The 24,350-nt window shown below is 40.1% G+C and overlaps 1 protein-coding gene across 2 annotated transcripts in view; it reads left to right on the forward strand.

The window, feature by feature from the left end:
* The window catches only part of UBAC2 (UBA domain containing 2), a 100,281-nt gene extending 76,142 nt beyond the window's left edge, over positions 1 to 24,139 (forward strand). Inside the window, exons 7-9 of one of the 2 annotated variants that reach the window (XM_089511211.1) lie at positions 4,496 to 4,741; positions 22,543 to 22,665; positions 23,051 to 23,489. In XM_089511211.1, coding sequence (XP_089367337.1) covers positions 4,496 to 4,741; positions 22,543 to 22,665; positions 23,051 to 23,059 — 378 coding nt within the window. In that variant the 3' untranslated portion in view covers positions 23,060 to 23,489. Of the gene's footprint in view, positions 1 to 4,495; positions 4,742 to 22,542; positions 22,666 to 23,050; positions 23,490 to 23,524 lie in introns of those variants that run through there. The other variant, XM_089511210.1, reaches the window with a different exon arrangement.
* Positions 24,140 to 24,350: the final 211 nt, after the last annotated feature.

Genomic DNA, 24,350 nt, shown 5'->3' on the forward strand with positions numbered 1-24,350 from the left:
AAACAGACTGGCAGACAGTGCAGCTGTTGCAACAAGGGAGTTTTACTGCAGCTGTTTGGGTCAACTGAGGTTTCTGAGAACTTTTCAAAGGTAGACCCATGTAGAGCACATCACAGTAATCTAAATGGATGTAACCAAGGCATGTACCGCCCTGCATAGATTTGACTTCTCCAGGAATGGGTGCAGTTGGCCCACTAGCTTTAACTGTGCAAAAGCACTCCTGGTCACTGCTGAAATCTGGGCCTCTAGGCTCAGAGCTGAACCCCATCTAACACAGGTTGAATCCATATTCCTAGATCTGTCTTTTGTTTGAGCACCTCTCCCTTGTCTACATTAAGCTTCAGTTTGTTTGCCTTCATCCAGTCAGTTACAGTTGCCAGTCGCCAATTTAACACAGGAACAGCTTCCTTGGAATTAGGTGGAAGAGAGGAATAGAGCTAGGTATCAACAGCATACTGTCTCAATTTTATTTTATCTTGTGAACTTCTTTCTCTCACCACATGGTTTTCAAGAGTTTTGTGAATAAAGATACCAAGACAATATGCAAGATAGTTTAGATTACAGTTGTTTGTGAAAGAAGCTGTAATGGGCCCTTTTTCTTTTCACTTAATACTCGCCCCCCATTTTTGTAGAGAGAAAAATAAATGGAATTTGCAAGTCTTTAGGCTTTCAAGTGATAGTTTGTGAACTAGAGAAAGGGGAAGTTCTGATTGCCAAAGAACTTGCTAATATATAACTAGAATGGTATTATAGATGCTCGAAGGATTGGATGGAAATATGCACACATTTTCATTCTCTGATGTTTGCTATTTATGCTGATAGAATAGCATTAGTACTGATCAGAGTCTAACAGCATATGTGATCCTAGATTACTGCAGGAATAGCTAACTAGCTGATCTTGGACAATACTAATTATTTGATATTATTTTGCCATGTTCTCAAATTGGAAGTAAATTTATTGCATCTCCTTCATGCTACATTAAAGACACAAGAGAGACAAGTTCAGAGGCTGTGGCCCTCCTACAATGTATATACGAGCAGTATATAGTGGTGGCATTCAGCAGGCATAGGGTTGCCATAAGTCAGGAGCTCCAAACCGGGACAAATGTAGGGCAATGTAGGACACATTTTTAAAAATGGAGGACGTGCAAAAAATTGAGGTTTTTTTTAAAATGTTAATATAAATGCATGTTTTTTAGGCATGATCAAAATGGAGGACATTTGGGCATTATTCCTAGACAGATGGCAGAAATGTATTTGCCCTCGGGTTCAACTGTACTTCTCAGAAGTGTGTACTTGGGCAAGGGACTGTGGCTTTTCTTCACTGCGCATGAGTTTGTAAAAATCACAGCAAGTTACATTGGCCGTGCCTCAGAGGCTTGTTGATATCAATATCACCACCATCATCATCATCATCACTATAATTGTCCAAGAAAGGCAGACTTGTTAGCATTCAAAGCGCCATAAATACACAGAAAATGCACTTGCATATATTTAATAATAAAAAATAATGAAAAATAAAATAAAAAACAAGGCAGGGGTGTATATATTTCATAATAAAAATTAATGTCATAAAATAAAAAACAAGCAATAATAAAAATTAATGAAATAAAAAACAAGCAATAATAAAAACTAATGAAATAAAATAAAAAGCAATAATAAAAATTAATGAAATAAAATAAAAAGCAATAATAAAAATTAATGAAATAAAATAAAACAAACAATAATAAAAATTAATGAAATAAAAAAATAAAAAGCAATAATAAAAATTAATAAAATAAAATAAAATAAGTATTTTATATTTTTAAAAATAATTTAAAAAACCCAAAAAACCAAGGCAGACCTAATGGCCACTGACTCAGCTTTCCTCCTCCTCCTCCTCCGGCCCAATTCTGCCCTGGCCTTCAGGCACCCTTCCTCCGGCTCATTCCTCCCCCTCCTCCTCCTTAGGATGGCTGGCGCGCACACGCGCGCGGAGGGAAGCAGCGCAGGTGCGCGCACAGAGGAAAGCAGGGCAGGCGCGCACGCACCAGAGGGAAGTGGGGCAGGCGCACGCACTGCCGCTGGCCCCTGCTGAGGCCTGGGCGGCGCGCACCGAGGAGCCCATCCTCTTTGGCCAGCTGGCCAATGGCTGGCTGGCCAAAGCAAGGGACGAGCTCCTATTTTGGAGCCCCATGCGCGCGGGTGGGCAAGCCCTGACGCGGTGGCGGCGGCGCTTCTGCCGCCGAGGAGGAGAAGGCGGAGCCGGAGGAGGAGGTGGGTTGGCGTCGCAGCCAGCCGCATTAGCGGCAGCGGCTATGGCCGCAGGAGGAGCGGACCCCGAACCGGGAACAAGGCATGGGGGGCCCCCAAACCGGACCGTGACCGGGAGGGGCCCCCCAAAAGCGTGATTATCACGGGGGCCGCCGGGTTATGGCATCCCTAAGCAGGAAGGAAGAATGGTAGGTTCTAGTGGATTTAGGAGGAAAGGGGGTCCCTTCTACTCACTGTATCCTACTGCTTCTCCAAAAAGTATATTGGGGGGACTTAGAAATCCTCCAGGGCTAAAGAGTAGTGGTAAGAAGTGCAATACTGGATTGATCTCTGTTTTAGTAAGGTTCTTTTTTTCTGACAGGAAAAAGAAACATGTACTCCCTTATTTTTTACCAGATGAATAGAAGTAGGTCTGATAACCCATATTCATTGTATTAATTCCTGAAAGGATAAACTTGCCCCTTTCACAGTGCTAAAAGTAAAGCAAGTCATTAGCAAAGTTGTCTGTCAAATGGGTTTGGAATATCTGTCCTTGTCTCTAGGCTGTCCTAAGGAACCAGCTGTTGGGTTTAATTGTAGAGCTATACAGAAAAGATCTAGAATCCACGAGATCATATTGTATACATGCAATAGTGACATGACTGGGAAGCTTGGGTATAAAGAAGACACAGATACCATCACTCTAGGTCCCATATGGCCTATCTTGCATTTCTTTCCTAGCTGTTTCAGAAATAGTCCTTGTTGGTTTTGCAGATTCATAGGTGAAAATTCATTAGCAAACTCATAGCAAAACATATTAATTAAAAATGAGTTCTCACCTATGAATCTGCAAAACCAATAAGGACTATTTCTGAAATAGCTAGGAAAGAAATGCAAGATAGGCCCCAAGAAAACAGTTTAATAGAGCAATACTATACATGTCTATGTGAAGTGAGCTTTGTTGAGTTCAATTCAGTTTATTCCCCAGGTGACTGTACATAGGATGAGAACCTTAGGTTTTTAGAAAAATGAAAACCTACTGTTTTACTTCTGCTGTTTATGCCTTTCAGTGAAATATGTTTAAATCCAATGGAGCTAGGAATAAAGAATGTTGAATCAAGGGGATGTGAAAGGAAGTTAAATCAAAGCCCTGATTTTTACACACTGATATGTACAGATTGTATGTCTTCACACAGACTCACATTATTTAATACTTCCATATATGCAAACCACAGAGAGAGAGAGGGAGAGAGAGAGAGAGAGAGCAGAAGGATTCTAGCTTTGCTTTCCCCATTGACATCCAGTTTTCTGTGTAGTAAAATATGATATGTGACATGGGTTAGTCCCTACTCAGGCATAACACTCACTAGATAACCTTTGGCCAGCCATTAACTTTCAAACTAACTGACATCACAGAGTTATTGTGAACATAAATGGGTGGGGAGAATCATGTACACTGCTCTAACCTGTTTGGATAAAGTGAGAAATGTAAATTAAATAAAATGATAATATTTTGTGAAGGCAGGTTGTTGTTGTTGTTACAAACAAGTGGACAGTCTGAAGTAGTCTAGCCCAAACACTGGTTTACTGTATCTGTAAGAACTGAGCTGTAGCCTAAAATGCTTCATAAAAAAGTCTCATTGGGAGAAGAGAAAGAACTGCCTAATAAATGCCTTTTGTCATTTAGAAATTCTCTCATAAATTACTCAACAGCTTTATTAGCACACCAAAATCAGCATGTGGTGGCTTTTTTCATTTTAGTGTTTTCACTACATTGTCAAATGTCAATACTAAGATGACAAAGTTGGTAACTAAGTGCTTTCACAATAAACATTCAAACCACTTCTTTTTTGTAGCTATTTCATGATGTTATACTGTCTCCTTTCTTGCATTTTTGCGCTGGTTTTTTTATCCTGATTATATACTAATAAAATAACATCAGGTCCAAATAATTAATAGGAACAGAGAAGAAAAGAATGAAATACATAGGATCATTTCTATATTTTTCCATTGAAATGAACATGGTTGATTCTTGTATTAATTAACAGCCACATCCTTGATGACAGACTCAAGATTCAATAGAGAGTGAATGTTAGCATCTTGATGGGTTGCTTTGGCATTTAAACTAACAGTCTCTTGAACTTCAGATTAGATTCTAAAAAGATTATACTAGAGGAAACCAAAAATGTTATCTCAACATTGCCCATCAATATGTCATTTTGATAGCAGTAATATAAGCTTTTTAATTTGTTTTTGCTTTCAGATTTCTGGAATGTGCTACAGCAACAGTGTTCTAAAAGTGTACCAGATACTTTGTGTACCCAGTGGTGTGGCAAAAATATTTTCTTGGACTCTTGAACCAATTTTCTCATCTACGGAGCCATCCAGTGAAACCAGAGTTGGAATGGGAGCAACTGTAGACATACAGAGGCAACAGAGAATGGAATTACTGGATCAACAAATCTTGATGTCACAGTTTGCCCAGATGAGGCGGCAAAGACAGCAGCAGGTAAACAAAGCTGTTTTTCTGAACGACATAACTTATTTGTGAAGAAGAAATATACTATTTAGCCAATCATCATTCTTTTTCTGTTATAATTTGATTTTACATAGACTTCCGGATGCTTGCAAATCTTCAAGGACACTTTATAAGTGGCTGAAACTGTGGTGTGTGTGTGTGTCTTCAAGTTTTTTCTGACTTATGGCGACCCTAAGGTGATCCTATCATCGGATTTTCTTGCAAGATTTGTTCAGGGGAGGTTTGCCGTTGCCTTCCCCTGAGGCTGAGAGCATGTTACTTGACAAAGATCATTCAGTGGGTTTCATGGAGGAGCTGGGAATCAACCCCCAGTCTACACAGACTGGCCTCAACTGCGGTGCCCCACTCAAAGTTACTCTGGGTAGGAAAAGGGCAGATGTGGTGAACTCTTGAGTCATTTCCAGAGCATAGAGCAGAACTTCCCTTTGCTGAGGATTTCAAGTCTCAGCATCAATAGCAGTAAAAGGAGGCATGTATTTTTTTTCTACAGGTGCCTAAATATTCTACACTACCAGATCCTATCTGAGCTAGGGAGCTAAGCAGAGTCAGCCCTGGTTGGTACTTGGATGGGAAACCATCAATGAATACCAGCTGTTGTAGGCTATATTTCAAAGAAAAGAATGGGTATAACAACCTCTGAGTATTCCTTGCCTAAGAAAACCCTATGAAATTTGTGGGGTCACCAGAAGTCAACAAGCAATGAAGGTACATACGTACGCATGAAGATTTTACACCCAGAAGAAGGGGCCATTTGCAAAAACAGACATTTCTAGTAGTAATCAGAAATACATATCTGTGTATGCATAATTCACACTTAAGCTTCCTTTATGTATTTTATGAATAGCTATGATATAGCTGCATCTGTATTTATCTGTCTTTCTGTCCACACACACACATATATATTCATGGTGATATAAGCTGAATATCTTTACAAACATTTGGCAAGAAATTTGAGATGTGGGATGTGAAAAGGAGGACAGCAGGGGGGTGAAATCAGGTGGCAAAATTTTACAACATGGAGGAAGTACCCTTTGATGGAGCAGAGGAATCAAAACCTTTCTTAGCAGCTGACTCTTCATGAATACTGTTTTCCCTCAAAAAGTTCCATAAGGTAGCATCATTCCAAGGATGAGAGTAGCCATGGCTACTTGGCAGCAGTGGTAAATTTAAAGAGAAAAAAACTGCCTTCACTGCTCTGCACTTGTTTTTATTGTAAAGAGAGTAACCAGCCAACTCCCTTGATGATGGTTGTCCTGATCACACACTGAAGCGGTTTGGGAACATAATATACAGTCCCATTCCAGCACACAAAGCCTCAGTCTGTGTATATGCCTCCAAGTTGCCTGTCAACTTATGGTGACTCCATTAATTTCTTATGCAAGTAATACTCAGAGATGGTTTTGCCAGTTTCTTCCTCTGAAATACAGCCTACAGCACCTGATACTCACTGGTGATCTCCCATCTAAGTACAGTGGACCCTTGTTATACACTGGGATCCCCTGTGTATAACAAAATCTGTGTATGCTCAAGTCCCATTAAATATAATGACATAGCAAAATGGTGTCCCTTATATAAAATGGGAAATCAAGGTTTGATATTTGAAATTTATACTTTTTTTGAACATTCTCAAACTGTGTATGCTTGATTCCGTGTATAAAAAATCCATGTATAAGAAGGGCCGACTGTACTAACCAGGGCTGACCCTGCTTAGATTTCAAGATCAGATGGGATTGGGTGCCTAGGGTATTCATACCTCAGTACATATATCCTACCCTATCCTAGCTATGGAATTTGGCTAGCAGTTATTTACAGCCTTACAGAAGAAGGATGTATGAGCTGAAATCAAATCAGCTTTTTTGCTTCTAGGCAGGATGTGATAAATAGGGTATTTGTTTGTTTGTTTTGTTTTGTTTTGTTTTTGTGCTGGATGGGGTACAACTGGAAACTGCATTTGTTTAACCTGGGAGGGTATTTTTCTAGTCTCTGATATTCAGGTGCTCCAATATTGAAATAATCTGACTTCAACTGAATAGAGCAAGAGCGGGCTGTTGTAGTAAGCCTAGGACACTCCTTACTGGATCTCAGAGGGCCTCATCCCTCCCCACTCTTATTGTGGACATTTTTGAACACATGTCTTCCTGTACCCTCTAGGGATGGAAACAGTTTTGCCATGCAATAGCCAAGTTGTTTTAGGCCTAGGAGAAGCCTCTCCTGCTCCCCATAAAATAAACAGGAAGTAACTGAAAATCACTTCACGTTTTTAAAAAGGCAGCATTTTTGATAATGTGTTTGTGTATGTATACATATAAATAAGATATTAGGTAACAAGGGCATTCCCTACATAGCCATAGAAATCTACTGGATGACATTGGTCAAGTCACACTCCTCCAGACTCAGAGGAAGGCAATGACACACACACCCCGAACAAATCTTAAGAACCCTGAAATAAGATCACCACCATAAAGTTGCCATATGTCAACAATGACTTGAAGGCGCACAGAAAACAAGGGCAAACATATGCTCCATTTCACTTGCATTTTGCAGGGTAGAGTTAGTATTGCAGGAACACAGTTTTTATTCTAAGGAGCTTTGTTGCTGCAGAATGTTTGAGCAGTCATTTGCTGGATATCTTCTCACTCCTGTAGTAATCTGTCATCTCTCAGTATTATTTTGGCATCATGGTGCTTGATTCATACAGAAAGTTGGAGCATTTGTCAGCAAGCGCCACATCTTCTTGAATAGCCCACACTTTGGGGAAAATAGCTATCTCTAATGGCTCCGTCTGCATTAGCCTCAGAGAAGGTTACAGAATAAAGAAGTTTATTTGAAATGTTGTGAGGGCAGTGGTTTCTGCAATATTTGTTACAGCATGGAGAAATGATCTTCTTGCTTCCCCTTACAAACAGTTCCCAGACGTGCTTCACTTTGTTGCCCAATGTTCTCCTTACCACTGACTGTCTTGCCTGATGTGCTTTTTTTATTAGAAATCCCTCTTGCAATAAAAGCAGTGAAGAAAAAAAGTGAGAACCATAGCAACTGCACACTGAGGACATATTTGTGAAACTGATGAGTTTGAGGGGGGAGTGGTTTTAGTTTCTCTCCCCTCTCTTATAGATACTGGCTACATGTTTTCATTTTTGGCTGGCAGTATGTCTACATGCTCACTGTGATATATGTTCCTGAAGTGAGGTTGGAAAAAATTGTTCACTATGGCCCGTTACAGACCGCCCGAAAGGGGTGGTCTCGGGCCGCTGCCGGTTGCAGCGTGGAGGAGTCGCAGCAGCCAAACCGCGCGATTCCTCCGCACTGCAAAGAAGGAGCGCAAAAATCGCGCTCCTTCCAGCAACCCGGAAGAGACGCCGCAAGTGCCAAAGGGCGCACTCGCGGTGTCACTTCCGCCGCGTGACGTGTGGACGCAGAGCGTCTGTTACGTAAAAATGGCGGCGGCCGTGTGGAACGGCCACCGCCATTTGTTACGGACTCTGTCCATAACAGGGTAAGGGGCATCTAGAAGAGATGCCCCTTTATCAAACTGGGACGTCCTGAGGACGTCCGAAATGGCGGTCTGTAACCCGCCTATATTTACTTTTTATGTGTAGAAAAAGGATCATATGAGCAACCTGTTTCTTACCTGAAACTACATGGCATTGCCCTCAATAAGTTTTTGCATTGCAACTCCCATTATTCATCATGCTATGCTGGCTAGGATGCTGTGGGTTTCAGCTATAAAACACCATAGCTGCCTACTCCATATTATAATTAATTGTAGGTTACTACATTTATATGACTTTCCTTATTTTGAACAAACACAGTGTAACCTTTTCCCTTAAGTGTAACCAAGGTTGTTTGGGGGCACACTAGCTTTTAATGTATTGTGTCAATTTTTATTTTCCTTATCTAAGAACATTATAGATATGGGAAAGGGCAGTCAGAATGATCCAAGAGGGTTTAGCTTTAGCTTGAAAGAAGGCATAAATACTGGTGTCATTGAGGCCCATATAGCAAAATCTGGACTTTATTTCATTCACAGTGATTTCAGTGTACCCCCACAAACTCCTACTGCCAAGCCTTTCTGTCTCTCAGTCCTTTCTGTCTGAAAAATTGCTTTCTTGGGTTGGAGGCTTTTACCAAAGATCATGCATGGAAAAATCCAGAGTAATTCATGCTGTGTGTCCTAGTGTCTTTGAATGCTACATGGCCATCCATATTACATGATACCCAGGGATACTACATGTGGGATTATCTGTTGATGCCAGCAAGTATTGGAAGCTTCCCTTGGTTTCCCGTGCATTGCAGTGTTGGTAGATGCTTATAGCAAGGCTGAAGCCAGGTGAGCTTGTAGGGCTGGATAACCATGCTGCCAGATAACCATGAGCCAGATGATGGGTGTGGCCATGCCTCTGACATAATCCTGAAGAACTCCTGATATCCAGCCAAAGCACTGGATGGAACTTCTCAAATATTTGCAGGCACAGTGACCAGCAGCGAGTGACCACTCTACTGTTCCTCCTAACTGGGAGAGTGAGCAGTGCTATTTTCTCTAGTTACTGACTCTTTGCCACCATTGCCAATCTTCTACAGTTGGCAGGGCTTGATGGAGAGGCAGGGTTGATTTGGGAGCCAGGTGCCCCTTCATGGGTCAAATTATACGCTCACATTTGAGTTTCCCCTAGAACTAGGTGTGAAGCTGTTATGTGGTAATTCAAGATCTCTCCAGCACCAGATGTGGCAGTTTGAGGACAGTGAGCGATGACAGACAGACAGACAGACAGGAACACACACACATATCACACATTCTTGTATGGTACTTGTATTTGCGATTTATGAATGAATGGTGTCTGTGCTTGTATATTTCTGTGTGAGAGAGAAGGAAAGCATGGGCGTAAAGATGAAAGAGAGAAGGCTATAGTTTGTGAGGGAGTAGCCTGAGCAAAATGAGAGGGAGTGATGCAGGAAGAAAGGAAAGTTCTAGAGAGGGTGAGTCCAAGAGAAAACAATATTTCTACAGGTGTATTTGAATGATAGACCAGGTTGTGAAAGAGTATGTCTGTGAAATCCAACAAGGTTGCCTTCCTGCATCAGTTCCCTGCCAATTCAGATATAATAGTCTTTGTGTTAATTTGTTTGATTGTTCATTTAAAGAATTAAACAAGTATTATGACTGATAAAATAAAAAAATCTTTTCTTGACATTGAGAAGGCGCCAAGTAAACCTCTCTGGGGAAAATCTTGAATATTTTTACTTAGGCTGAAAACACACGGGCCAAATAAAGTATCTTCTGGGTGCTTTGTGGTCATGGTGTACAAACGACAAACACCCCCAGACTGCCTGGAAGTCATGCCAAGGATGCCCAAGGTGAACCAAAGACAACCCCAAAAGGGGCAGCAAAAAGCCACTCTTCCTGGTGGCCTGGGACCATGGGACAGCCAGCTTCATGACTGTTGTGTCCAGTAACAGTGATCAGAGCTGAAACAGCCTTTGGCCACTCCTCTTGGCCCGTCTGCTCCATCCCTTACTCAAAATGATTCACCTGTGGTTATCATAGTTTCAACATATAATGAGAAGACATTATTACTTCTTAGAAAATATAATAATGCTTGATAAAGTGGAAGGCAGTAGGCAAAAAGGAAGACTGTTTACAGGTGAATAGACTCAATCAAAGAAGCAACAGCTCTGTTTGCAAGACCTGAGCAGAGCTGTTAATAACAGGGTGCCTTGGAAGTTTGTCATTCATAAGGTTGCCATAAGTTGAAGCTGACTTGATGGCAAATAACAGCAACAATTTCTTCAAAAAAGATGTGCTGTTTTCCAATTAATAGATCACAGATATATCCTTGATTTTCCATCACCCTCTTTCCAATTTCAGGTCTATGAAATGGGTACAAAATATTGCACTGTTTCTGATCAATTTGACCAGTTTGCATAAGATACTAAGAAAATCCAGTTAGCATTATTGTCTAGAAAAGATCTGTGAAAAATTAGATGGCCGATTTTAAGCAGGTAGCTGCCTCAGGATGCATCTCCATTGCAGAATTAATCCAGTTTGACATCAATTTAGCTGTCTGGCTCAGTGCTATAGAATTCTGGGATTTGTAGTTTTGTGAGATATTTTTCCCTTTCTGTCATAGAGCTCTGGTGCCACAACAGACTACAAATCCAAGGATTCCATAGCATTGAGCCATGGCAGTTAGAGCAGTGTCAAACTGCATTAGTTCTGCAGTGTGGCAACAGTCTGAAATGTACTACATGAGAGCTGTTATTTGGTGACTCAGTGCTGGAATTATATCACAGAGCATTTCCCCCCTTAAAGGAATTATTTATATTATCTTCCCACAGTCTTATGGTTCATGAATATCTTTTGACTCAGCAGTCACACATTTTCCTAGAATATAGGATTTCCAAAGTGCTTGTGCACTTTACCTATATAGATTACATTAATTAATGAAGACATAATGGACACAATTTAATGAGCACAGGCTTATCCTTTTGTTTTACCACTGATGCTCTTTTTATATTTCCTTCATCTTTCCCAACTACTTTGTTTCAACATCCAGAAATCTCTTTCCTCCAGTGATTTCTAAGCAGGTGCTACTCATGATAGGGGGAAGAATTTATCTGGTGTTTAAATTACATTTTTCTTAATGTCTGACTACAAGGACCATTAGCTGAACTTTTTTTACTTACGGTGCCATAGCTAAACATGTCAGTGATAAAATCTAGGATGGTCTCATTAGTAAACCACTTGTTAGTTTCCTTTCCGTTACCTAAACGTATTGCAGTACATGGAGTTCAGTTTGATTTGCTAGTAAGTAGACAGTTATATGGCATGCGCTTAAAAAAAACTGTTGAAAGCATTTAAGATGTATTTTCTATGAAGCTTCACAATAACCCTGTAAGGTACCGTATAATAGAGTGCTGCCATACTTAGGAGCTGTATATAAAATAATGGCTTGTCAAGCACTACTTAGATCAGTACACAGAGCCCGTGGACCTTACCTTTGTGGCCAGGAAGCCCACCAGCAAGCCCCACCCCAAATTTTAATTTTTGAGGTACTATTTTTAGGCTGTTCTATCTTGAAAACCACACATAAAGTCTTCCCAACACTTGTAAATGCATTGACACCCCATCAGCCCCCACAATTCCCTCCTCCATCATCATCAGAATCCCTCTCAAAATGACAGGAAGTGGCAAGATATAATTTCCATTTGCCATTTTGAGAGGGACTCTGAAGAAAAACAGGAAAAAATGGCATGCTGGGTAGTGCAACCCCTGGGAGGATGAATTGGGGAAATTGTCTCCTGGCATCTACATATTTGCCCACCTTTGACCTAAGTAGATAATTTTAACCATATTTGAGTATTTGATTCACAGTCAAGTCCTGTGTTTTCTTTTGAGGTCTTGCTCAGACAAGAATAAAAGTGGTTGCATAACACTGGACACATTCTAATCTTCAGATCCTCTTTATGGTTGCTGAAGAAAGCCCTCTTCCAAGTAACGTTGCCATCTGAAGCAGAATTAAGGAACATTATTTTTTGCTGAAACTGAAATGTTAGGTTGAAAATGAATTTGATGAATGATAATCCTTAAAAATTAGGGACTAGCAGATTTGCTATAGCATGAGTTTCATGGATTTTTTGTTTGTTATTGTTTACTGTTATCACATTGATTTTGACTTATGATAACTCTATGAATGAGAGACTTCCAAGTCATCCTATTTTCAACTACCCTGCTCAGCTCTTACAGCCTCAGGGATATGGCTTCCTTCATTGAGTCTATCCATCTGGCACACAGTCTTCCTCTTTTCCTTTTACCTTCTGCCTTGCCAGGCATTATTGTCTTTTCTAGTGAGTCATGTCTTCTCATGGTATGTCCAAAATACCATGGTATATGTGAAGTTCATCTTGACTTCTAGGGAGAGTTCAGGCTTGATTTGCTCTAGGACCCATTTGTTTGTCTTTTTGGCAGCCCACAGTATCTGTAGAACTCTCCTCCAGCACCACATTACAAATGAGTTAATTTTCTTCTTATCAGCTCTCTTCACTGTCCAGCTTTCACAAGCATTCATGGAAACTGAAAATACAAATGGCATGGAAAATCTTGACTTTGGTGTTCAATTATATATCTTTACACTTCAGGATCTGGTCTAGTTCCTTCACAATTGGCCTTTCAAATCCTAGGCTTCTGATTTCTGAACTAGTTCATGTTATTATAAACAATTTCCAAGGGTAACACTGGTAAGAACAGAATTAGTGTCTTTCCAGTATGCATTCCAATGCACATGTACTCAGAAGTAAGTTTCACTCTTACTTAAAAGGACTTACTCCCAGTGTGCAGATGAGATTGAGACTTTAACCTACTCTGTGCTGAATGAGAAAAGCATCTTTTCATTATGATACACAACTGCAGATAGTGACAGGAACTGATTTTGTTCATCTTTACTAATGAGTTGCAATTTTACTCATCTGTGAGAGCAGACAGGTTTTTTGGAAAGAGGCAGGACATTAAAGTTCTGAACAAATTTGCTGCTTCTCAACAGTGATGCTGAAGAGAAAACACAGAGAAAGGTATTCTTGGAATTTAAGATTAAGGTTTATGTATTGCTCACTCCAAAGTTAAATTTCTACCATCTGAAAGAAAAAGGGAGTGGTAGGCCTAAAGCATAACCAGGTTATGGGGAGATAAATTGTACTTTTTCCAAATTATGCCATATGGTATGAGGGAGCACCCTTCAGAAGTTTGAAGCTAGTAATGAATATCATCATTTGTTAAGTAAAACTTTTGTTGCCAGGAAGATGGCTCCCCACACTCCACTGAGACCTGAGCCTGGTAAGCCAGGGAATGTTGTTGTCTCAAAATTTAAGCATTATAATTTAGAATGATTACTATTTCTATCTCTACTGTATAGCCCCTGAAATTTCTATTTTTTATATCAGCATGCAATACCAATTTAATATTTTGCTGATGCTGGCATGATGTTAATGTTAATGTAGCTGATATTGAATTGTTGGTTAATTTTTAAATCAGACACACAAAAATGATTTTTCCCTTCACATTATTTCCTGTTAATTTAAAAAATACGATTTAAATGCATTTTTTCAGGGATGATTTGATTTGATTTGATCTGATTTAAGCCTGGTGGCTTATTATTTGCCACTGGTGTTTGTTTGTTTTAGAAAACAGTTCCAAAAGAAATCATTTTAAAAACATATTTCTTTCAAGAAACTATTGTTTCTTGTTCCTCCTAACTCTCCTAACATAATAAGCAGCAAGGGTTAAAAAAAATCACTGCCCAAAATAGATTGCTTTCATATACAAACTCTGAGAAACAAGACTTAAAGACTCAGCAGGAAGGAAATCAAATTCCTATAGAAACAGGAAAGGAGTGGAATCTTTTCATAAATCTGAGAGGAAGGTAGAAGAAATCCAGTCTGTCTCTGTGACCTGTACACATGTGCACACACAACGCATGGGGAATAATTAAAATGACATTCTGAAAAATGCTCCGATATTTTTCAAGGACCTTATTAATGTAAACCACAGCTTTTCGCTAGAGGAGATCAAGTGGTGATTCAATAATGAATGTGCTAAAATAACAGGAAATGCTACAGTGCAAATACAATAGAATATGCCTAAAACTGCTTCATATTTTAAGTCTCCTGGAACAAAAACAACTTTACAAAGTATAAAAGAAATAGAGATTTTTTTCTTTCTTTAAAAGGGCAACTTTGGGTGTTCTGTCAGAAATCCTTAAAATAAAGAATACAGTCATCCCTCCATATCCATGGATTTTTTTTATCTGTGGATTGAAGCATCCACTGCTTGAAAATATTTTAAATATATATACATTCCAATAAGTTGATTTTCCAATTTTATATAAGGGACATCATTTATTGTACCTTTGTATTTAATGAGACTTGATCATCCACGATTTTGGTATCCACAGGAAGGCCTGGAACCAAACCCCAGTGGATAACAAGGGTCAACTGTATGGGTGACACCACCTGTATATAAGTCACTCTGCATTTATTCTGTTCATGGTTCCTTGCAACAATATTAAACTGGAACAGTACAAGAAAGAGACCAATAATTAATCTAATCGCGGTGCAAGGCTAATAGGCATTTCCATTCAATACAAGATATTCATAGAGAAGCTAGATTAATTTAAAATAATGTTCAGTATGAAAACTTATCTTTTTTTTTAACAGACTTTAAATAGGCTTCACTGGTGTGACTCATAGGACACATTTGTCAAACCCCTAACCCCTTTTATTGGCCGCTGTATTCTTCAAACCCCAGGAACCCCAAAACTTTTGTATTTGGATGAAAAATCTCCCAAATTAACCCAAAATGTATGCTTTAGTGTTCTTTATGTTATCCCAACTCTACAAAAGAGGAATTACCTTGTGAGCTGACATCAGTGCATTGAAATAATTTTGCTAAACAGTGAACATTAACAACAACATCAAAGATAAAACCAAAAGTTACTTCTGATCAAGTTCAGGCCACTGAAAATATGGCAGTTTACTATAGCCTACCAGGGATTCCCAGGGTCAAAATTTAATCCTAATTAATTGTTCACCTTTTAAATAAGCCATCTCCCTTACGGTTCATTCTTTCAAACTAAATGTGCCTAAATTCAGTGGATACAGTTCACTTGACTTAATTTTTGACAAATTGTTGCTTTGTTGTTGTTGTTGTTATTGTTGTTGTTATCCACCCTCGAGTCAATCTCAACCCCCAGCAACCCTGTGGATGAGACATCTCCAAGACTCCCTGTGCTCCATTGCTCTGCTCATGTCCTGTACCATACCCATGACCTCCTTAATAGAATCCATCCATCTAGCATGTAGTCTTCCTCTCTGCTTCCCTCTACCTTTCCTAGCATTATTGTTTTTTTTCAGTGAGTCGTGCCTCCTCATGATGTGGCCAAAATGCAACAGCTTCAGTCTAGAGATTCCAGAGAGATTTCTGGTTTGATCTGCTCTAGGACCCATTTGTTTGACTTCTTGACTGTTCATGGTAACCTCAGCATTCTTCTACAGTAACACATCTCAAATGAATGAATTCTCTTCCTATCCTCTTTCTTAACTGGACAGCTCTCACATCGATACATGATAATAGGAAATGCAATGTCTTGTATAATTCTAATTTTCGTGCTCAGTTGTATGCTTTTAAGAAGGCACTTAAGACGGATCTCTTAATCCATTTGATCCACCATAACTGAACCTAGGTAACTCTCTACCTCTATTACTCATATATAGGTATGAATTTGTATCAGTTTTATTAAATTTTGTCTTATTAATTGATTGTTGTAATTTTAGATAAATTTGTGCTTATTGTAATAGTGATTTTATCTGATATACTCCCTCCTCAATCCATGGGGAGAGGCAGGAAATATAAATAAAGATGTTATTTTTTATTATTATGTTTTTATATTTTAGGATATTTTCTAGTTATCTCATAGTTGCCCTCCCCATTCTTAGTCTTCTTATGATTTCTTGACTGCAGTCCCCAGTCTGATCAATATTTGATCCCAGGTATGAAAATTCTTTTATACTGTTTCTATTTCCTCATTGTCTAGGTTGAATCTGTGTAAATTTTCAGTGGACATTATTTTTATTTTCTTTATGTTCAACAATAAGCCTGCCTTTGCACTTTCCTCCTTAATCTTCCTTAATAGTTGTTCCAAGTCTGCTGTTTTCACTAGTAGTATGGTGTTGTCTGCATATCTTAGATTGTTGATATTTCTTCCACCTATTTTTTCTCCTTCTTCTGTGTCCAATCCTGCTTTTCGTATAATATGTTCTGCATACGAATTGAGAGGATGCAGCCTTGTCTGATCCCATTGCCAATTAGGAACCATTCTGTTTCTCCATGTTCTGTCCTGACAATGGCCTCCTGTCCTGGATAATGATTTCTCATTAGGACTATCAGATGTGTTGGCACTCCCATGTCTTTAAGGGCGTTCCATAGTCTTTCGTGATCTATGCAGCCAAAGGCCTTGCTATAGTCTATAAAGTACATGCTGATTTCATTTGGAATTCCTTGGTGCGCTCCATTAGCCACCGTATGTTTGCAGTGTGGTCCCTAGAGCCTCTTCCATTCTTGAATCCTGCTTGCACCAGTGAAAGTTGTACTGCTCTGTTTTCAGTAAATTTTCTTTTGTGGTTCTAAAGGAACACTATTATTTTATTATTAGCAAATAACAGTTCCTGCGTAAGAGTGCAGTTCTATAATTATTTGGCAGTAAATCCTAATAAATTAAATGGGATTTATTTCAGACTGTACAAGCAATTTCTGTGTAGTACAGATATCTAAGGAACATAATAGTAAATACTGAGCAGTCTAGCACAACTTTGAATTACACATACAGATATACAGTCAGCCCTCCATACCCACAGATTCCTTATCCACACATTCAACCTTCCATGGCTTGAAAATATTGAAAAATACATAAATTCCAAAAAGCAAACCTTCATTTTATAATTTAATATAAGGCCATGTTACTACACCATTGTATTTTATGAGATTTGAGCATCTGCGGATTTCTGTATTCTTTGTAAGATTTTTTTTTTTAAAGATGACCCTAAATCATTGCAGGGATTAGTTTGCCTCTTCATTCAGTATTTCCCTTGTTCTGTCAAGTTGAGTACTAAAAGTAATTGTGTCAAAATAAAAATGCTATAGGGGGAAATGGAAAGATTTTATTACCAGCAAAATTATTTTGAATAAGAATGTATTGGTCCCTAAGTGTAACTTGATGCATGACAACGGCGGGATACAGACGGGCAGGGGAAGACGTCTTGGAGGTGTATTCTGCTGAATACGGAGCCTCCAGACCGCCCGCCCCGGGGGCATGGCTCAGGTGTTGGGGCTTCCACACGGGGGGCAGTGAAGACGCCTCACCTGGGGCCGTTTCTGACCCATAGTTTCCAAACCGCCGCCTCAGAGGACACTGCAAAGAGAGAGGCAGCTTCTGCACGGGCGGCCAAAAACGGGGCTTTTTTTTTTTTCTTTTGCCGGCTGGCAGATGCGCAGCTGCGCAGCTGCGGCGCTCAGCAGCTGCAGCAGAAAGCTTATGTGCACATTTAAAGCGCCCAAGCCCCTTTAAAACTTTTTCCCCCGCCCTGCCCAAGAACAATAGCGGTCTCCTGCCAGCTGGTGATCAGCTGGTGTTGGCATCCTTGTCCGCTTGCACATTGCCAATGTCACCAGCATCATGGATGCCTCCTCTCCTTTGGTCCCCGCGCTCTTGCTGAATCTGCAATGCACAGCCACAGCTGTCGCCGCTGCCACCGCTGTCCCCCTGCCATCCCCCATCACCTCCCTTGTACATATGTAAATATTTAAAGTTTTAGGGGTTTTTTATTGTTAAGTGAAAATGGCACAGGAATGTGTGTAGGGGTTCACTTTAAATTTCAAACTTTCCCCAATTCTAGCAGCGCATGCGTACATGTTGCTCTAGGGTTAGGGTTAGGGTTAGGGTTACGAGCATTAAAATAGAGTGCAGCTGTGCTGCAGCTTCCACATCTGCATGGCATCTGACGCTCTAATTAGAGCCTCGGTGCAAACTGCGCATGTTCCAGGACCCCGACTCATTATGCGACACAGCAGACACGGAGCTTTTAAATGGGCAACTTAATTTAGTGGCATAACAATTCTGGCGTACCGGTGCAGCAGCTTATAGACGGAGCTGCGCAGTTGCGCAATATATAGAAAAGAAGCGGGGAAAAGCAGCACCTTTTTAATGCCGCTTCTTCCCACTTGGGGCGTGCGGGCGGCGTGTTCATGGCGGCATTCAGGTAAGGGCCGTCTGAAGGCTATATCTTCATGACGTCATGAACACACCCCTTTTTGCCCGTCTGTATCCCGCCATCATATTCAGGGCTAGCAGTGTTGGTCACGCAATAAAATACAACAAAATCCGAAGCAGTGATACCCTTATTTGGCCAGTTCCAAGCATAAAATACATATGCAAGGTTTTGAATCTTTGTTGGCTTCTTCATCGGGCAAAGATGTGGAAATCATATAGGAGAGGGGAAGTTTGATGATTTTAGAATTACTCTGTTGTCAGTTAAGATTGTATTGAGGAATTTCAATACAGGCAGAGGTCCCGTTTTGGCCATGTGAGGACTAGTGTACGTAATGCCAAGATTTTTTGTGTTGACCTGTGAGTTGCCCTGCTTCTAGAATTACCAAAGGTCTCCTGACACAGAGGCATTGCAGCTAGTTTAAAATGGTGGCTTCCCAGCCACCTGTTGCTACTGGATATATTTAGGGAGGCCCTGGAAAAGTATGGGTGCCAGTGAGCCTTTCTGTTCTCATTGGGCTTCCAGGTACCAAATATTGCAGGAGAGGAATTACTTGGAATCTCACTGCTCTGGCATGAAGTACACCAGCAATTAATATGCTGCAGGGCAAAGGCTTGAATGTCTTGAAACATGGATTGTGTTTGGATTGCTTGGTTGATTGATGTTTAAAAAAAATACTGTTTTGTGCAACAAACAGTGCTTAGACATTATTAGTTACAAGTAACAAGTTACATGCAATTAGTTCCTTTTCCATAATAATAAAAATGTAGCTGAGTCGCATTCTAATTGTAATTTAGCAGAAGATAGCATCCTTCTTTTCAGATGTAAATGTAGAATTTAAAATTTCTTTAAACCACCTATGAATGTGGAGCTGGAACAAGAGAATGTACCTGGAAAGGGGTGTTTTTGTGTTGCTCTGATTATGGTTTCAGAATTTGCTGCCCATGTTTACTTTTGAACAATGAAGACCTCCCCCCCTCTCAAGTTTTTATACTGTGCTGGTTTTCTTTTAAAATTATGAATTTCTGCAGTAAGTAAGCAGAAAGCTTGTTTTGGTAATATTTGCTCGACATACATTTTCTGTGCAAAATACAGAAAATACACAATTTGTTCTATTCATCTGTATTTATCTATTTACTTATTTTTAGTAACAAGTAACACAAGTCCCACCTCTGCAACATTAACAGGAACGAGTTAATGGGTGTGTATGTCTATGTGCATGAAACAAAGATGAGTTACACAGTAATATACTTTTCAAACATAACTTTCCAAGCTCTGTATATTACCCTAACTGAATTAGTTAGCCATACCAGTTCATATATAGACTAATCTATATTTAAAAATATGTTATGCTGCTTGCTGAAGCATGCAAGCCTGTACTGTCTTTTGCATATGGCTACAAAAGATAAGTATGAATAAATGTTTAAAACACCTTCATAAGAAGTAGTACTGAGCACACAGGTATTTATGGCATTGCTTGTGATAAGCTAATGTCTCAAGCATAGCTTCTTAAAATGCAAATATCTAGGTCATTTAAAGCAGTTGTTTTTGTATTTTGGGTGTTCATGTGGATGGGTGTGGTGAGAGAGAGAGGAAGAGGTCTTTAATACTGACTGACTGATGTGCAAACACTTCAGAATGGTAATGGACCTTCCACACGACCTAGAAAAACAAAGTGAACAACACTTTTAGTTATTTGAACATTTTCAAAGCCCAACGCTTGCATTCCTGCTTTGAAATTAGAGCTAAGATGTGCGGCCCAAAATAGTGAGGGTACTTGAATATCAGTAAGAAATCTGAAATGTATATGCAGAGACCAGTGGACCCTTATTATGACAGGCTTCCTCCTCTTTTCAACAGTTCATTTTTGGGTGTTGCACTGTTTTAACAAATCCAAATTATAGCCATGTAGCTCACTTTTGACCCCGGTTTATTCTTTCAACCACTGCTGCTGTTTTTCCCCCCTCCTCTTTAGTCAGTTCAGCATGTTGTGTGTGGGGAGGGGGTGTACCTCAATCTGCTTGTTGCCATCTAGTGTTCAGTCTTCCATTTACAAGATAACAAATGACTGTTCTGCTTTTCAACAGATTCCACTTTTTGGCAACCCTCAGGTTCCTACCCTGTCAGATAAGTGTGGGCTCCCTGTACAAAATCTTACATTTTACAGTCGAAACTAAAGAAGTGTAAATTAAGCTCATGCCACAGGTTGTTTCTGCAATACTGAGCAAGCCAAACCAAATCCAGAATGGATTATTGGGTTTTGGAATAAATTAGTCTTGGATTACAAGGCATGTGGTATCCAGTGGCTCAATAGGTGAAGCTATGGTTACAGAATGCATGCTATGCACTGACACAGAATCTTTCACAATTGTTTTATTATGCTATACAGTGGCGCCTCTGCATACGCGGACTTTTTATAAGCGGCTTTGAGTGTACGCGCTGAAGCCGCTGGGCGCGCGCGGGGCAGAAGGGACGGCGCATCTCATTCAGTTGAATGGGTGTGCGTGCCTGTTGCGCCGCGCGCGCTCGTTGCGTCCCGCACACCTCCGCGCCGCCGTGCACGAGCCCCATTGTTCCACTGTATTTTACATTAGCTGAAATACCTAGTTTTGCAAGGGTTAGAAACCCCATAGTTTCATTTACGGTACCCATCTTGTTATCTTCTATAAAGCCCTATGCAGCTTGGACCCTGACTATCTAAGGCGGGCCAGAGGCCCCGATCCGCCACTTTTCCAGGCCACGGAGAAGTGGCAAAAGGCCATGCCCCAAGGACACCCGACAGCGGCAGGGAACAAGAGAAAGGGACCACTTGGCCCCTTTCTCCTTTGTGTCATTGGCGCAGCCATGTAAAGGCTGCGCCAGCGACACAAACCCAGGAAGAAGCTCCAAATTGGAGCTCCTTCCAGCACCGTGGAAAGGGTGCCACAGGTGCCCTTCAGCAGCACCAGGACGTCATGTCTGCGCCACTCCATTTGGAGGCGGCACAGCCATGACATTGTAATGGCGGTGCCCATGTGAACAGGGTGCCGCCATTTTGTACATACTCTGTACGTACTAGGGTTGCGGGCGTCTAAAAGAGTACGTACAAAATGGCCCGTTTGTACAGGGCCTATAAAACCCTTGATAAGAGCCTACCTGAGTTTTGAAATCTTTGTAGGAGGTCTTTCTTTCACTTCTGCCACTGTCACAGGTACTTTTGGGCTGCATCTGCAATGTAGAAATAATGCACCATTTGGCACCATTTTAGCTGCCATGGCTCCTTCCTGGGATCTGTAGTCTGTTGTGTCACCAGAGCTCTCTGACAGAGGAGGTTACATCCCACAAAACTACAAATTCCAGAGTTTCATAGCATTGAGCCATGGCAGTTAAAGCAGTGACAAACTGCATTATTTCTGTGTGAAAATGCAGACAGTGGAATTCTCTTCTGCTGGAGGTTTGGTTGACCCTTAACTGTACTCTTCTTCCACTGGCAGACAAAAGAGCTTCTTATTTAGACAGGACTTTGAGTCCTGACTGTGGCAGGAGGTTCTGTTAACAGTGTACGCTGTACTTTTATCTTCCCTACTGTGTTTAAAATATGTTCAAAACTACTTTAAATGAATATTTTAAATAAAATAATTTGATCATTTTAAAAACTTATTTATTATTAGGTATTTAGTTGTACTGTTTTAGTCAATGCTGTAAGCCACCTTGGGTCCCATTGCAGGAGAAAGGTCATGGAATATTGGGATATAAACTGAGCAAGTGAATGTGTCCGTTGCTCACATTCTTGTGGCTGTGGTGGAGGTGAGGACACACAGATACAGACATGCTCTTTTGTTTTTGATTCCTACAGGTTAAACTTGATTTAAGATGACAGAGATTTATTTCACTTAAACGTATTCACTATTTTCTTATTCACTACAATTTTCTTACTGATTTTATTTTTTAATAATTTTCCTTTGGAATATTGATTATAGGGTGGAATGATTAACTGGAATCGTCTCTTCCCCCCTTTACGTCATCGGCGTAATGCAAACTATCAGGATAATCGCCAACCTGAACATGAAGTATTGCCTCCAACTGAAATTTCTGAAGAACAGGTAAAAATATCCATATTGTGATTGTCTTGATAAAAGAGGGAGGAAACATCAATATTATCTAGTAATTCTGATAATGGTATTATCACAATATGGAAATATGCTTAGTACAGCTACCCTGCATTTATTTTAAATTGGCCCTCCTCAGATTTCAAAATGTTCTTACAGCTGTGCTCTGAAAGCAAATTCAGCTGTTCTCTGAAATGACACACTTCTCTCATAGAGGCTGTACCATTTCAATATTTCCTGGGGAAATTGTTTAAACACCTCTCCATTTGAAAATTCCACTGCCTCAAAACATGACACATAAGGGGAAAGGACATAAAACTAAGGCAGAGTTCTTATACTGACTCACTGCTGTTTTGCTCCTTCTCCTGCCAACAAATAGCATTGGTGAAGTTCATTTGCCAGCTTCTTCCATCACCACCCTCAGGCCTCCAGTAACTGGGTCGACATGGGCAAGGAGAAGGAACTACAGTGCCAAGTCTTCTCACATGGTGCAATGCTTCTTATGCAGTTCCAGCAATGAAAGAAAGGAGGTTGCTACAGTTTATATGGCACTGGGATACTGTAAACACCAGGACTTAAGGGGAGCAATGTTCATAATAAAGCCATTCTCCACATAAAGTGGAGGTAAAGTAGTCTCATTAGAAGCTATACTGCCTTGGACAGTTAAACTCTTGGACTGGCCTACGTATATCTGAATAAGGACACCAATCTTTACCAATATCCTACATAGTACTATATATACCTATTCTTAGTGACTTGTTTAAACTATGCTGTTATGTTGCATGCTTGGTTATTTTTCAAATAAAGACATCTTCCTTCTTTTACTATTCACCCATCCTTATGTCTTTGCTAGGTTGCACGGCTCATGGAAATGGGATTCTCCCGGGTGGATGCTTTGGAAGCTTTGAGGGCTTCAAATAATGACATTAATTTAGCCACCAACTTTTTACTTCAGCACTGATAACAACATTGCAATGAAAAACTTAAATTGAAACATTTGGTGTGCTGTCCAAAGGAGGACCTTAACCGCTAGCTGAATAGACTCTGGAATATCTGAATCAAGAACAGGAAGCTGTCTCTTTACTTGACATATCAGAGCTGAAAGGGATGACACTGGAAGCTTTATGGCTAGGTTGTTCTCAAAAATTTCTTTCAAACATTTAAAATATACTATAACTTCAGTATTTATTTGAAAAATTGGGCAAGTGTCCCCCACTCCACCGCTAAGCAAGAAGAAATGGAAAAACCTGTTTAAAAAAGAGAAGAATTCCTTTTGCAAAAAGCAGTCTTTTTCTTCTTATAGCATACTCTTTTTCTAATCTTAATTATTTTTTAATACTATGTTTAATTCACCACCTTTGTTAGAGCTTTAAGACATCTGCATAATTCCTGGGCCAAGTGATTTCAGTAAAGAGAGAACTGTGATGTAACAGCAGGAGGACCTCTACCAATAAAAAATGAAAGAGGATTAATTAGTAGTGTAGACTTAATGACAGGGAAAATGTTGTTGGCTGTTGCGCTATTTGTATGTTCCCATAAGGGTTTCTTAAGTTAACAAACCAAAAAGTGATATTAGGACTCCAACCTTTCTGCAGTCCACATGTTCTGTCTGGATGGGGCATGAGCAAAAGGAATTCTGGCCATGCTCAGAGTTGTTACTTGGTTTTCCATCGCAGAGC

The sequence above is a fragment of the Sceloporus occidentalis genome, unplaced genomic scaffold (genome assembly GCF_023333645.1).
Source record: "Sceloporus occidentalis isolate IW3139 unplaced genomic scaffold, rSceOcc1.0.p SCAF_2, whole genome shotgun sequence".
In the NCBI taxonomy this organism is placed as follows: Eukaryota; Metazoa; Chordata; class Lepidosauria; order Squamata; family Phrynosomatidae; genus Sceloporus; species Sceloporus occidentalis.